This window comes from Zosterops lateralis, assembly GCF_965231275.1.
Source record: "Zosterops lateralis genome assembly, chromosome: 7".
NCBI lineage: Eukaryota > Metazoa > Chordata > Aves > Passeriformes > Zosteropidae > Zosterops > Zosterops lateralis.
Window position 1 is genome coordinate 30,900,639 of NC_139767.1, and position 13,546 is coordinate 30,914,184.

The 13,546-nt window shown below is 46.0% G+C and overlaps 1 protein-coding gene across 1 annotated transcript in view; it reads right to left on the reverse strand.

The window, feature by feature from the left end:
• Nucleotides 1–11,416, reverse strand: part of DPP10 (dipeptidyl peptidase like 10) — a gene marked incomplete at its 5' end in the record, with an annotated part of 252,705 nt that extends 241,289 nt beyond the window's left edge. The window contains one exon of the mRNA XM_083864842.1: nucleotides 11,345–11,416. Coding sequence (XP_083720968.1) covers nucleotides 11,345–11,416 — 72 coding nt within the window. The remainder of the gene's footprint in view (nucleotides 1–11,344) is intronic.
• Nucleotides 11,417–13,546: the final 2,130 nt, after the last annotated feature.

A 13,546-nucleotide genomic window follows, 5' to 3' on the forward strand; every position in this document is an offset into this window, starting at 1 on the left:
CAGGTAAAGTTTTTAAAAGGCTGAAAGTTCCTGCATTGAAACTCTCAGTGACTGGCAAAAAGAAGGAAAAAAGGAAAAAAAAGAAAGCATGAATGAGTTAGTGTAGCCCAGAACTGTGCAGAAATGCATGCACAGATAATTTATGTAACGTGTGTGTTTCACACTCCTACTGTTCTGCAGCACTCTGTAAAACCTGCTGTTATTACATGCCATACTGGCATGTCTATTACTTTCCAACAAGAAAATCATTACTTTGGCCTGCCTCCTGGTCTTGCTGAGTTTTATATAGCTCACCTGGCCATTTCAAAAACACAAGCTGAAAAATTGTCTATAAATCAGATACTTGACAGAAAAAAAAAAAAGTATTCTGCACTACTTAGCACAGCCAGGGCTGTACTGCATCAAATTCTACTGCCTGCTTTTTAACAATGCCATCACTTAGAAAAAATGGCACTAATATAATGGTTCAATATTCAATGTAATGAAGTGGGCTCAACAGCATTCCACCAGTCACAAAAGAGACATTACTGTCTGTCGTTTGTGAATAAACTTCCCTTTGTTGTGATTTAATCAACCTTCATTTTTAACCTGCATACATAAAACATTAAATTCTAGAAGCCTTAATTACTTTGAAAAACACCTGAATAATTTAATCTCAAAGCACAGCTTTTTCCATACCAAGAACATCAAGAAACTCCTTAAGGGCAAAAGCCTCTCAGTAATCTGTCAGCTGAATCCAAGAGCCTTTGTAGAACCAGTTAACTAGTTTTCAGTGACTAAAAGTTGCTTCTAGAAATGCTTTCAAATACAGACTTTGTCTGCCTACCATGTGCAGTGTCTCAGGAATAAGTCCCAACACACCAGATGTAAAACAAGACTCATTGGGAGGAAAACACCTTCCTGATGTACAGAACAAGTGATCCACCAAACAGATGGAGTCACTCCACTAGAGCTGGGTGGACATTATTGCATGTGCACAGCCCAACATGGACCAACTAAAGCCACCAAAATCAAGTGTTCATGTGGTTTTGTGCCTACTTTAACTGCATTTTCAAGGAAGAAACACATCAAGTTGCTTTCACTGCAGTAGTCCATGTGATAAAAAAACAACAACAAAAAACAAGTCCTTTCCTCAAAATCTTTATAGCAAGTGAGATGCCGTAGAACTGAAATTCTTGCTCTCTCAAGAAGAAAAAAAGAAAGGGGAAAAAAAAATTGCATAGTACTTAGAGCCAGATCAAGGTCCAGGCGGGAGAGTTAATGCCAGGTCATGGGTGAAGGCTGACCACATCCAGCCAAAGTGCAGCCTTCAACGTCCTCTCCATAGTCACAGCTGCAGCTTTCAGACCCCAAAGTAAATATATATTAAGTTTTGTCACATGCTGCATGGAAATTGGTAGAATTCCATACTTCAGTCTACAGCTCTTGAGGAAAAGTTCTCTTTAAATCAGACATAAGATAACCTATTATTCTTTCCCTATTACAACAAAGATTTACAGTAGCACACAAAAAGGAAAGGAGGAACTTTTTATCATTGTCAAGCAGCAGAAAGAGGAAAAGAAAAGAGATGATTGTAATAAAAGTTTGTTTTGTTTATCTCATAGGAGTTCATTTGTATTGACTATCAACAATAGTAAAAATACCAGTAATTCACTGATTCACCAGGGCATCCCCATCATTCCATCTCCTGTAGACTGCAACCCATTACATTTCCCTGGGATGTTACCTTTTTCCAAGGGCCAAATTCAAATTTTTTTTAATTTTTTTAAATTTTTTTTTTTTTTTTTTTTTTTTTTTTTTTTTTTTTTTTTTTGCTTGGGCATTTTTCTGGAAACCATTTCATTTTATGTACCTATTGCTTCTTGTTATGATTTTGTGCAAGATCAGGCACTTGATTGCAACACAGACCAGCACCCAGAAGGGATTTCCTACACTGTGTCTGTTTTCTCCCAAACTGGTCACAGCCAGAGATCTCCATCTCATCCATCCCATCCCTCCTATTTATGTTCCTTGTTTCCACCAAGCTCATCCCAGCTCACATTTTAGATGGTGGATGTGCTGAAGTCCTGCTCTTAATGGAAATCCAGTACAGTAAAACAGATAACACCATTCCCCTCATTAGGGGAAGTGGTTTCCATGTAAATGTGACTATGGCTCATTACTCCATACTCTACTTGAGCACACTAAGCACAACACAGTCAAAAAAAACCCCTCTGTTCCTCAGGTCTTTTTTAATTTGCTGACAATTCTGGCGTGCTGCTCCTCTCCTCCTTATTACCAGTGCATGTTCAAGTTCCTGGAAATGATGGAAAGTCTCACAGTGGTACGAAAGCAACACTCAGTGCTGGGTCCTCGCCATCCACAGATCACTGAAAAATAGGTGAGTGGTTAAGAGTCCATCCTGCTCAGCTGAGTCACACAGGATTGTGCTGGCAGCAAGGACAGAGGAGGGATTTGGGATTTACAGCCCAAATCTGCCTGGGTTAGATAAACAGGTAATACTAATTCTATCCAAAATCACAGAATTATGCAGATAAAATGGTGCCTTTAGCACTGTGAACCACTTCAGAGATAACCATTGAGAGCTCTGCTGGATCATACCCAACATTCCTAAGTATGCTCTTTATTTACCATTTTCCTGGAATAATGGATGGAGTATGGACAGTACAAGAAAATCAGATTAAATTGATTTTCCAATACAGTCTTGTTTTGTGTTTTTTTTTTTTCTACTACACAAATTTTCTAATGCGAGACTCCACTCACAGATGAAATCTGTATTGAAATAAATAGAAATTTTTCCACCCAGAATTTCCAGGTTGCATAGATGGTCTTGAGGGTGAGTAATAACCAAATGCCATAATCTCTCAGCAGGAGCAGCACATGCATTACCCCAGACACCTGTGGGATGGATACTCCTGGCACAGCAAACACAGACACATGGAAATGCAACACCCTGCTATAACTGCACCTGAAATGATAACCATTGTGACCAGTATATTTCATACTATCTCAGGTTCCTGCCTGAAGGGCAGAAATCCAGACCCTTAGACAACTACCAATAACACAACCTTCCTGCAGCTCCTCTGGCTTGTGAGGATACTCCTAAATGTCAGTGTTTTTCTCCCAGAAGTACACAAATATCAGTGAGCCAGACTTGTTCTGACCACACACCACTCTTACTAACAGAGCACCACACATGAGCTGCCTCCCTATGGCTCTGCTCAGTAACATTTTAGAAAGGCAGTCAGCTTTCCCTAAACGAGCACTGGAGGTCCATCACAGGCAACTCTGACATTTCAAATTCCCAAAACAACCAAACAACAACACGCCTCAAACACTGACATTATTTCTGATATTGCAGCCCTCAAGGACCCACTTAAATCACACAGAAATGTTGCAACAAGGTCTTTTAACCCCCAATTTTGTAAATCTCCATTTTCTTTCAAGTTAGTGGAACTTTTTCAGGTAAATCCACTATGTAAAGCTAGGAAAAAAACCTGTTACAGAAGATTATATGATCCATAAACCTCCAGCCAGACTTACACTCCTTTTGTTTCCTGCTGTCTATTTCAGATTCTGAGTGATCTTCATAAGCATCTCTGTGAAACTGAGACCTCTCCACCACCTGTAACTCACTCATTCATGTCAGGATATTTCTGTCTTGACTGGGGAAGCAATAAACACTGGTATGTTTGAAAAATGGCAAACAAATACAAACATGTAAGAAATGGATCCAGTATTGCAATGAAAAAAACGAAGGCATGCAATGTAGTTGTATCTGGCCTAAGCCAAGTGAAAAAAACAAACCTAAACCATACAGCTGATATTAAATAGACACATGTATTCATATGTTGCAGTGTGCATTTTGGATTTTCTAAAGTTCTGTATGACTATTATTATTAAGTTCCTGTAATGCTTCATTAGCTTGGAAGGATCATATTCATCACCTTCTATGTTTGTTACGTGGACCAAAGAGAGAGCAGCAGAAACAGACAGGGAAGCCACACCTGTTAAGGACCTGATTTGCACACCTTCTGTATTTCTGTGGGTTACATGGACCAGCTCCAGCCTGACCCCAAGGACCCAACACCCACTGAGAGCTGGGGCACTCCACGGGTGCTGCTGGAGCACCTCAGCTTCTTTAATTTCATCCTAAGGGAATCCAGCTCACAGGCTGGAATTGCCCTGTGGTGCACAACAAAACTCATTTTCAGTCAGGATTTGTCCACTGGCAAGTTTTTGATCCAAACTAAAATGCTATCATGGGCTTACCCAACTGCAACACACTGCAGGCCAAGGGACTCTTCTTGAACTGCACTGAAGCAGGTCACCCAACTTTTAGAGGAATTATGTATTTATTTAGAATTGTTATTAGAACGCTGATTTAAACAGCTCTTCCTTAAGACTCAAAACTGCAGCACACCATCACTCATAATTAGGTGGACTCATGCTCAAATCTTTGTTCTGAAAGACTCCCCTAGTATATCTTAAATGCTTTGATTTAAGCAGGCTCTGAAGCCTTAGGATGGAAGAGGGAGAAAGGAGGTCAGCAGTCTCTGCACCGCCAGGAGCAGAGAGAACAAACACAGGGGATGAATGATCAGTCACACTGGCAGTGTTTGATTTACTTTCTTGCACTTGCCCAGCACTTTGAGCAAGTTTAATGGTTTTCCCATTGGTATTTGGAATTCTCTCCATACTCTCACAAATAAAACTTCAATATTGGCCCGGTTTGTTTTTTGGAAAGCTACAAAATTCTTTTCTTTCCTTCCCAAAGGAATGTAAATTGCAAGTATTGCCCCAGGCAGCCTAAAATATGCCCCCAAAGCTTTTAGAGAATCAGTATTTTCCTTAAATTATCACATTGTTTAATACTCCCTAATTGATTTTCTTAGGCAATATCCTCCAAACGCCAGAGGGGTTTTATCTTATCTATTTTATCTTAGAGTCAGTCAAAACTATTTACAGATTCTCTACATAAATAACACGTAATAAGTTATGTGGCTGTTGCCAGCAGTGTTAAGAAAGATTAAAAAAGGTCTTTTAGCTTCAGCCTCAGATCTGTAGGTCATCCAATGTCCTTCCTAATGGATAAATACAGTAATTTGTCATCATCAGTCACCACCAGCATTGTTCTTTTTACTATCACATATTCATGAACATCATTCGATGCAGACGAGTGAAGCGCAAAAGAAGTGCATGATTAAAGTGGAAAGGGACAGAGTTGGAGACATCTGAGATTTTGTGACTTGAAATATGACACAGGTCCTGTAAGACTCGCAAAGACAAGTGTCAACAAGTCACAGGCACCTGATGGCCTGACACAGGCAGGTGTGGCAGCAGGTGAGACTGGCTGTGTCTTGAGATGCAACATTTGAGGAAATAAAATATGTGAAATACAAATTTGTACACCTACAAGTCCTTCCATAGGTCAGACAAATTTCAAAACTCTATTAGTTAAAGAAAAAAAAAAAAAAAAAAAAAAAAAAAAACCCACAACTATGATACCCCTCTAGAGATCACTTATTGCATTATTTACTTCCACCATGGGAAGAGAGTCTGTGGTCACATTGGTGTGTCACTAACACATCCATATGATCTCCAAATGCCTCCAAGTTATTAAAAAGTGCTAAAATGATGGCTTTCAAATTTGAGAATAGCATCAAACAGCATCTCTGTTTGCTTAAAGAGTTCCTCCCTCTTGCTGATTATCAAAATAGCTTGCCTGAAGCAATATTTGCAATTGGAAAGTGCTGGAAAAAACACGGACAGGGTTTTTAAAAGTAGCAAATACAATATATGTGTTCAAATATCTGAGGCTACTATGTAACCTACAGCTGCCTGCAATTCTTTCTGACACAGAAGTGCCAAAAAGATTGCCCTGTTTCACGGTTTTTGACTTACTGCATGAAGTAATCCCTTTAATCCACCTGCGAGCAGAGAGCTCTACAGGCTGGAAGTCAGGAGCTGTATGATGCTGCCCAGGTTCCCACACGCTGCTCTGCAAGCAAGGCACGCTGCAAAGAGGCCTCAGAACCATGAGGGGAGGGTACCAAGAGCAAGAGAGCACCAGCATGATCACCCTGCCCTGTGTCCACCAGCAGAAACCTCTTTGTGGTTGTGCCCCAGGGCAGAGCCTGGATAAAGCACTGGTGGAGATTTCTCCAAGTGAGTTTCTGACACTCATAGGACACCTATCACTTCTAAATTTGAAAGGCACAGAGAAACACACCCATGTGCTCTGCAGACACTGAAAAATGTGTGTGGCTCAAGGTTCCCATGACTGTGCAGGCACTCAGAGCAGGTACCAGATGTCACAGACAATGATGCTCCTCCATTAACATCAGGAGCACTTCACCAAACACAAGATCCTGCTGGCCCCTGTCCCAGAGGGCTCAGAGAAGAAGACAAGAACTGCAGTGAAGATGGAAGACAAAGCTTCAGGCTTCTTGTGCCAATCCCCACAATAGGGTACACAGCTGAACTACCCTGAAACAGTCACCAGGCAAAGAGAAAATGAATAAAGGCCACAGGTACTATTTGAAGGATGACACATCCTATGCCTTCCTCAAGAACCTGGATCCTGAACAATATTACAAACCACCACAGGTAATACATTTCCCTATAAGCTTCTTGTGCAGCTGGTCACACAGTCAACACACTGCAAGCCTGTAGTCCCCCTTGCTGGATTCAGCACAGATATAGTGTGGCCTCTGTATAGTATAAGAAAAAGAATTAAAAAGTTTAAGTTAATTCAAATTAACTATTCAAATGATAGCTCTTTATGAAATATTCTGGGCATAATAATATAACCTTATTTCATCACTACTATTGGCTTTTCTTACTTGCTGTTTGTGACATTGTTTGTGTTGAATCTTGTTGAAACCAGTAAGATGGGTAGAGCACCACAACAAAGCAAGGTAAAGTTCCACCAGGCTGGTAAGCAGGAAAAATGCAAAGTCACTATGAATTATGGACTAGAACTGGATTTCTTATTTCAGCCTGAAGCCATCTCTGAACACAAACAGGAGTGGGGACGTGGACTTGACCACCTGGCTAGATCTTTAGTACTAGAACTGTTGTGTGTATGTGATTAAGAGTTCAAGTTTCTGCCTGACTCTTCATGCTCAAACTGACCTGCATGGGGCAAGAGAGAGCCCTTTCACTTTGATAAAACTTCATTAAGGTGAATATTGCTCTGGACAGACACAGCTGTCCATCAATGTTTCTCCCACTACAAGATCAGAGTCTGGTTTTAAGAAAAAAGAAGCAAAGCAATGAAGAAAGACAGAAAAATAGAAGTTATTTTGGCTTTAGTCACCAAAAAAATAAAACACAGATAAGTGTCTTTTGTTCAGATGTACTTTAAGAGTGTATACCACTTGTCTGGTGACAACAGAAACTGGTCTTCAGACAGAAAAAGTCAAGTCCTGAAATCAAGACAGACAACAAACAGTAGCCAGTTGTCCTTTTTTATTTACTAAACATGTAATATAAATGCTTACCAAATAATGTCCCAATTTAGTACAACACAATGTCTGATTTGACCAAGCCTGTTTTAAGAAAAATAATGTAGTAGATTCTAAAATTATATACAGAAAAAAAATTATAAAAACCAAAACAAACCAACACTTTTTTTTTTTTTTCTGTTTTAAAAACAATTCTAAAAGGCATCAGGTTGGGAGAGTAAAAGAGGCTCAGGAGGAAATGATTATAAATTTCAAAGGTCTGTCTTCTGCACACACAAAGAACAGCGAGTAGCACCAGGTGGTGTAGATCATCTGGTTTTTTGTAAACAGACTGAAGCCTCACAAAGGTAATACCTAGAGGAAATATCTCAGTTTTTCATCTGCAAAGACAGCAACATTCATCAACCAGCAAGTCATTCAGGTACATTATATTTTTCAAATATGTTGTGTCCACTGACTACCAAATGGCTGTGCCTTCTAAAAAAGATCACTAAACATCATTGTCCAAGACCCCAGGACAGTTCTTAAGAGCTACAAGATGAAAAACACTCATTTTTGTCCTCTAAGGGGAACTGAAGGAGCCACAATAACTCCTGACACAGCGCTCAAGTGACAGAAGTCTGAGCACTTGTTAGAGCATTCCAGAAATACAGGTAATTTACAGCTATTTTCCTTTCCACAGATATATCACCTGAACGTAAAACTGTAATTTTTGCAATAAATATGACTCATCATTTAGCAGTGAGGTGAGAATAAATCTGGCTAATTTATCAAACTGAATGCCAAAACATCAATAGCACTGTTAATGGAAGTTGTTATTGGATGCCTTGTCCCAGGGGAGCCCTGGTTTAAAAGTACTATTGGAGGAAGTGTTGGATATGAAGTTGCATCCAATTATTTATAAGGTGATGGCTGTGGATGCTTCAGTCAATCCAAGCTTTTATTTAAAGTGGAGAGTCCCAGCATTAGCCTGCTGTAATTTGAAATCCCAGCTTGGGCCACAAGCCTATAAATTTACCAGAAATGCTTCACGTTTTGTATAACTGCTCTCAGAGAAATCTGTAAAACCAGACTTTGGAATCAGGAAAGACATTTACACTGAGAAGACCTTGGTACAGTTCCTTATTCTTTCTAGGACTTTCTACTTCTCTACCAGAAAAGATTTTCCAGCCCTGCTGCCTCAGGAAACCTTTCTCAGAGCAGACACCTTCCTGCTACAAACAGGTCAATAAACTCCACGTGTCAAATGTAGTGACACTACAAGGTCCACAAGCTCACCACCAACATGCAATGTGAAATGTGAGTACAGACAGATGAATTTATTGAAGGCCCTAAGAAGGAAGCATTTTCCATATGAGCAAGCCCATGAGAGTGCTGTGGGGTGTGGAAAAGCAGAGTGAACACATGAACCCCTTTTCTTCTTGCCCCCATGCTCACCAAAGCACCAACTCTGCAACTGCAACCACAAAAAGCCAACAAAAAGCTTTGAAACTATAATATTCTTTTGTTAGGATCACAGCCACATCTCACTGCTGCACTAAGAATGGCCCCCAGCACAAAGGTGAAGCCACACACAGCCTCTGGTCCAGCCCTGCCCAGGGCTGAGCATGTCCCATGGATCTTGGCTGCTGCAGAGGTGCATGAATGGACATCCACAATCCTGGCCTCATTCTGCACAGACTCACTGCAGGATTCAGGCCTCCATCCTTATGATGGCTATTCAAACCCATAGAAACACTTGCTATCCACTAAAAAAGCAACATTTTGTATGCCATCACTGCATGATGTCCTTGGCACCTAAGACAACAGGCAACCAAAGCTGATTCAATATCAACTTAAAGATAATCAAACTTGGTCTGAAAAACACAATCCAATCCAAACACACAGGACTTCACACTTCATTCAGCCAGGCCCACAGACAAACCAGTGGCTGCCACATCCACCACTGAGAGGCTGAGAGCACTCCAGAGCACTCAGGCAATAATATTTCTATATTTAGGAAAAACCTTAATATTTAGTGTGCTTTAAATTGATATCTTGTTGCTGTTCCTCGTTACAACCTAAAAAATGCAGTCAAACTGGTAATTCTGCTCATACAATATTAATCCTGCTTTGAAAAGACTTCCACCTCTAACAACAATTGCCAATTCAACACCCCTGAATTGAATATAAAGAAATAGAGATTGGTTAAGTTCAAGTACTTTTTATTACATCTAATAGCAGTACCCCTCTAAAGCAAAACAATGTCCTTGAAATTTATGAGCCCTGTGAACCTCTGAGCCTATTTAAAATGATCGTCACTTTTCCATAAATTCTACTATTTGAATGGAATTCAAGCACTGGTGGAAGTCACCCATCTATTTCAGATCTATTTCAGTAACTCGTGCAATTAATTTATTCAAGAAGGATCAAACGCCTCGTTTTACCAGCACTACACGAAAATGTGCCATAGTGCACATACATTTCTGAGCAGAGAGCACAGATCTTTGAATTTATTTAAATGAATGGGTTCAGTGATAGTGGACAGACTCCTGAGAGCTGAACCTGCAGCCTGGCTGAGCTCTGCAGGACTCACACTCGGGCTTGCTAAAGCAGATCTGAGCCCGGCAGCTTCCACTGCTGGCGTTTTTCACCCAATGCGAGCGCATGGAAGGAAAATGAAGCTCTGTGGATGGATGTAGCAGAGAAGGAAAAGGTGAAATGCAGCTCCCCGCGTCCAGCGAGCCGGAGTTCGGAGCCCAAAGCGGCGCGCAGGGACAGGGTGCAAAAAGCCCCCCTCCGCTGGAGTTCGCCTATTTTAAAGCGCTCGGGGGAGGGAGAGAGGGAGCTGAGCGCTGCCCGGGGGCCTCTCCCGCCGGGAGCCGGGGGCAGGTGAGAGGCTCCGGCTCCGGCCCGACCCCCGCCCGGCCCCGGCTGTGGGGGGTCCCCGGGGACAGCCCCGTCCCTCCCTGTGCCCCACTGCTGCCGCCCGGGAGCATCGGGCACAGCCATCTGCTGATGAAAACTTCGATTTTGTGAGGATGCCATCCAAGTTCGGCTGCTCCCCGGTACCATCTCCCATATGCGGACACCGCCCGAGACCCGAGGCGAGCCGGGGCCGAGAGACGCCGCTACCGAGAGGCTCCAGCACCGGGCCAGCCCCAGCCCCGCCAGCCTCACAGCCTCAGCCCCGCCAGCCCCAGCCCCGCTGGCCTCAGCCCGGCCATCCTCAGCCCCCCAGCCCCTCAGCCCCGCCAGCCTCAGCCCCGCCAGCCCCGGCCCCGCCAGCCTCACAGCCCCTATCCCCGTCAGCCTCAGCCCCGCCAGCCCCGGCCCCGCCAGCCCCAGCCCCTCCAGCCCGCGGGGCGGCACCGTCGGGCCAAGGGACGTGACCGCCGCCCGGCCGCTGCCAAAATCCCCCCGGGAACCCTCCCCGGCCGCCGGGGCCGCTCCCTGCCCTCCGGAGCCGAGCGGAGCGGGCGGCGATGAGGAGCGCCCCGCAGGGCCGGCGAGCCCCGGCCGCTCCCGCGGTGCCTCCGCCGCTCCCCGCGGCCAGCGCAGCATACCCCGGCCGGGCGCTGCCCCCGGCGCAACTCGCGGGGAAGCGGAGCCCAAACTACAGCGGGACCCGCCGCCGCCGGGGCCGGGCTGAGCGACATCCCAGCCCCGATGCGGATCCGGACGAGGCTGGGTCCCCTCCGGGCGGCCCCGGCGCATCCCCGAGACATCTCCGCGGGTTTCCCTCTTCCCCCCGGCCCAACCGCGCCCGAGGGTGCCCGCGTCCCCCGTTCTCCTCCCGCACACTTTTCTCCAGCTCCGCACAACTTCTCCGGGACGGCGGCCGCCCCCGCCCCGTCCATCCCCGGCCCCCGGGCGCCTCCCGCCGCGGGTCGCACCTGGTCGGGCTGCGGCGGCGGCGGGTTCCCCCTGCCGCCCGGGTGCGCCGGCTGCTCCTTCATGGCTGTCATCGCAGGGGCTCTGCGCGGCGCCTCTCAGTGCTGCTGCGGCCCCGGGCACCCCTCCCTCGGCGCCAGCCGCATGACACCAGCCTCCCCTGGAAGTGGCGCGGCGGAGGAGGAGGAGGAGGAGGAGAAAGAGGAGGACGGGCGAGGGGCGCGGAGCCGCCGCCGCGGCAGCGCCGTTACCGCAGTGCCGCCGGTGCTCAGGGGGCGCCCGGCCCCGCCGTGCCCCGAGCCGGGGGGCGGCCGCGCATCAGCGCCGGGCGCGGCCGCGGAGCGCCCCGAGCGGGCACCTCTGCCCGCCGCCCCCCGCTCCCCCCGCTCCGCCCGCCGTGGGCCGGCCCGCCGCCGCCAGCAGGTGTCACAGCCGCTCCCGCCGGCCCGGGAGAGACCATCCGCGCCCCCCCGCGGGGGCGTCACTGCCCGCTGCGCCCGCCGAGACCGCCCCGCCACCGCCCCGCGGGGAGCGGCCCCGCCACTGCCGCTGCTGCCCCGCCGGCGGCGGGAACCGCCACAGGAGATACAGGGGAGGAAAGGGTGAAGGGAGCCCAGCTACCCTGCTCCTCGCTCTAACGCTTCTGGGGCCAGGGCAGGAGCTGTCCCGTCCCGCCGCTGTCCAGCCCCGCCACGGCATTTCAGCAGAGGGTGGATCTCCCCGCCTGTACCGCAAAGAATGTTGCCAGCCCCGGGCTGGGAAGCTCTGCATGGGGCATCACAACCCTATTTTGCACCAAGACAGTAAATCTTGGGAAGCCCGAGGCTGTGAAAGGGGTTCCAAGGACCGTTTTAACTGAACTCAGCAGAGGAGGCCCTGATATGGAACTAGGAAAAAGTAGAACATCAGGAAAGATCACAGGGACCCAGTTTACCCTGTCCCAAAGCCATAGCATCAGATAGCTTCAAGGATAAATAAAGAAGACCATCTCAAATTTGATTCTAACCATCAAGAAGGAAATGGATGAATGTCCTGGGTTGACAGTGAAGACAGATGCTGACTCAAGGCACAGTGAACACGAGCCCTTGTAAGGGAAAAGAACCTCAAACCCAAGCAGGTGGAACACCTGGGCTTGGGCTGGGCTGCTTGTTAATTCAAGTTGGTTTCTTGCCCCAGCACTCAGGAGGATGGGGAACACAGGAGATGTCTCCTGCAGGAGATGGAGCACTGGGATGGGAATGTGTGGCTGGCAGGAGAGAGAGCCCCAGCACTCTCAGCCAGCCTGGCTCTCAGGAGGCTGCAAGGTAGAAGGAAAGCTGTCAGCACATAGTCAGAGGAGCTTTTGATCATTTTTAATATATTTTGCATCAAAACTCACAAGAAAGGTCAATTCTGACTGGATGGTGAGCATAATTAATAGCAGTGACAGAGATCTAAGATTTCAGCCTGTGCTGGGACCTGTTTAAAAAGGGATGGGAACTACATGAGACTGAGGAACTACACACCAGATAGCCACAGAACAGAGAGAACTGAGTGTTTCCACCTTCCACTATCACCCATCACTGTGTTGACTCCTCCACCAGTCAAGAGGCACAAAAAACCCCAAGCAAATGTACTTTGCAAGCACCTAGACAAATACTAGATGATGACTAATAGCCACCATTAATTTGTCAAATGTTTATCATGTCAAACAAACCTAATTTCTTTATTAGGCTAACCAGCCTGTCAGTAGGAGAGCAATGTCACCTAGACTGGCTCACACAGGTTCCAGCACTGTCTTACAGGACAGTTTCACCTGGTACAGAAAAATATTATTTGAGTAGAACTAAAGTATCCACAAAAGTGTTTCTCCAGCATCATTTCCATTTGCTCTTGCCAGTACTGGCAGGGCATCTGTTGAACACAGTCAGGGAATGCACAGCAACACAAACATATAACAAAGAGAATCAGAAGTGTGGCAAGCACATGCTCCGAAGGAAAAAATAAAATTATCTGGATCAGTTAAGTCTTAAGAGAACTGGAAGCGTGTTCAAATGCTTAAAAGGTGCTACCACAGAATGAAAATAATCTCTTGATTATTGTCTAAGTGTCTGTCTGGAGCACTATGAGTATAATCGGTGATGCCTAGAGTAGAATTGTCTAAATTAACTGACTCAATCTCTTTTTGTTGCTGACTTCATGATCCCTTTCCAGCACAACACCGA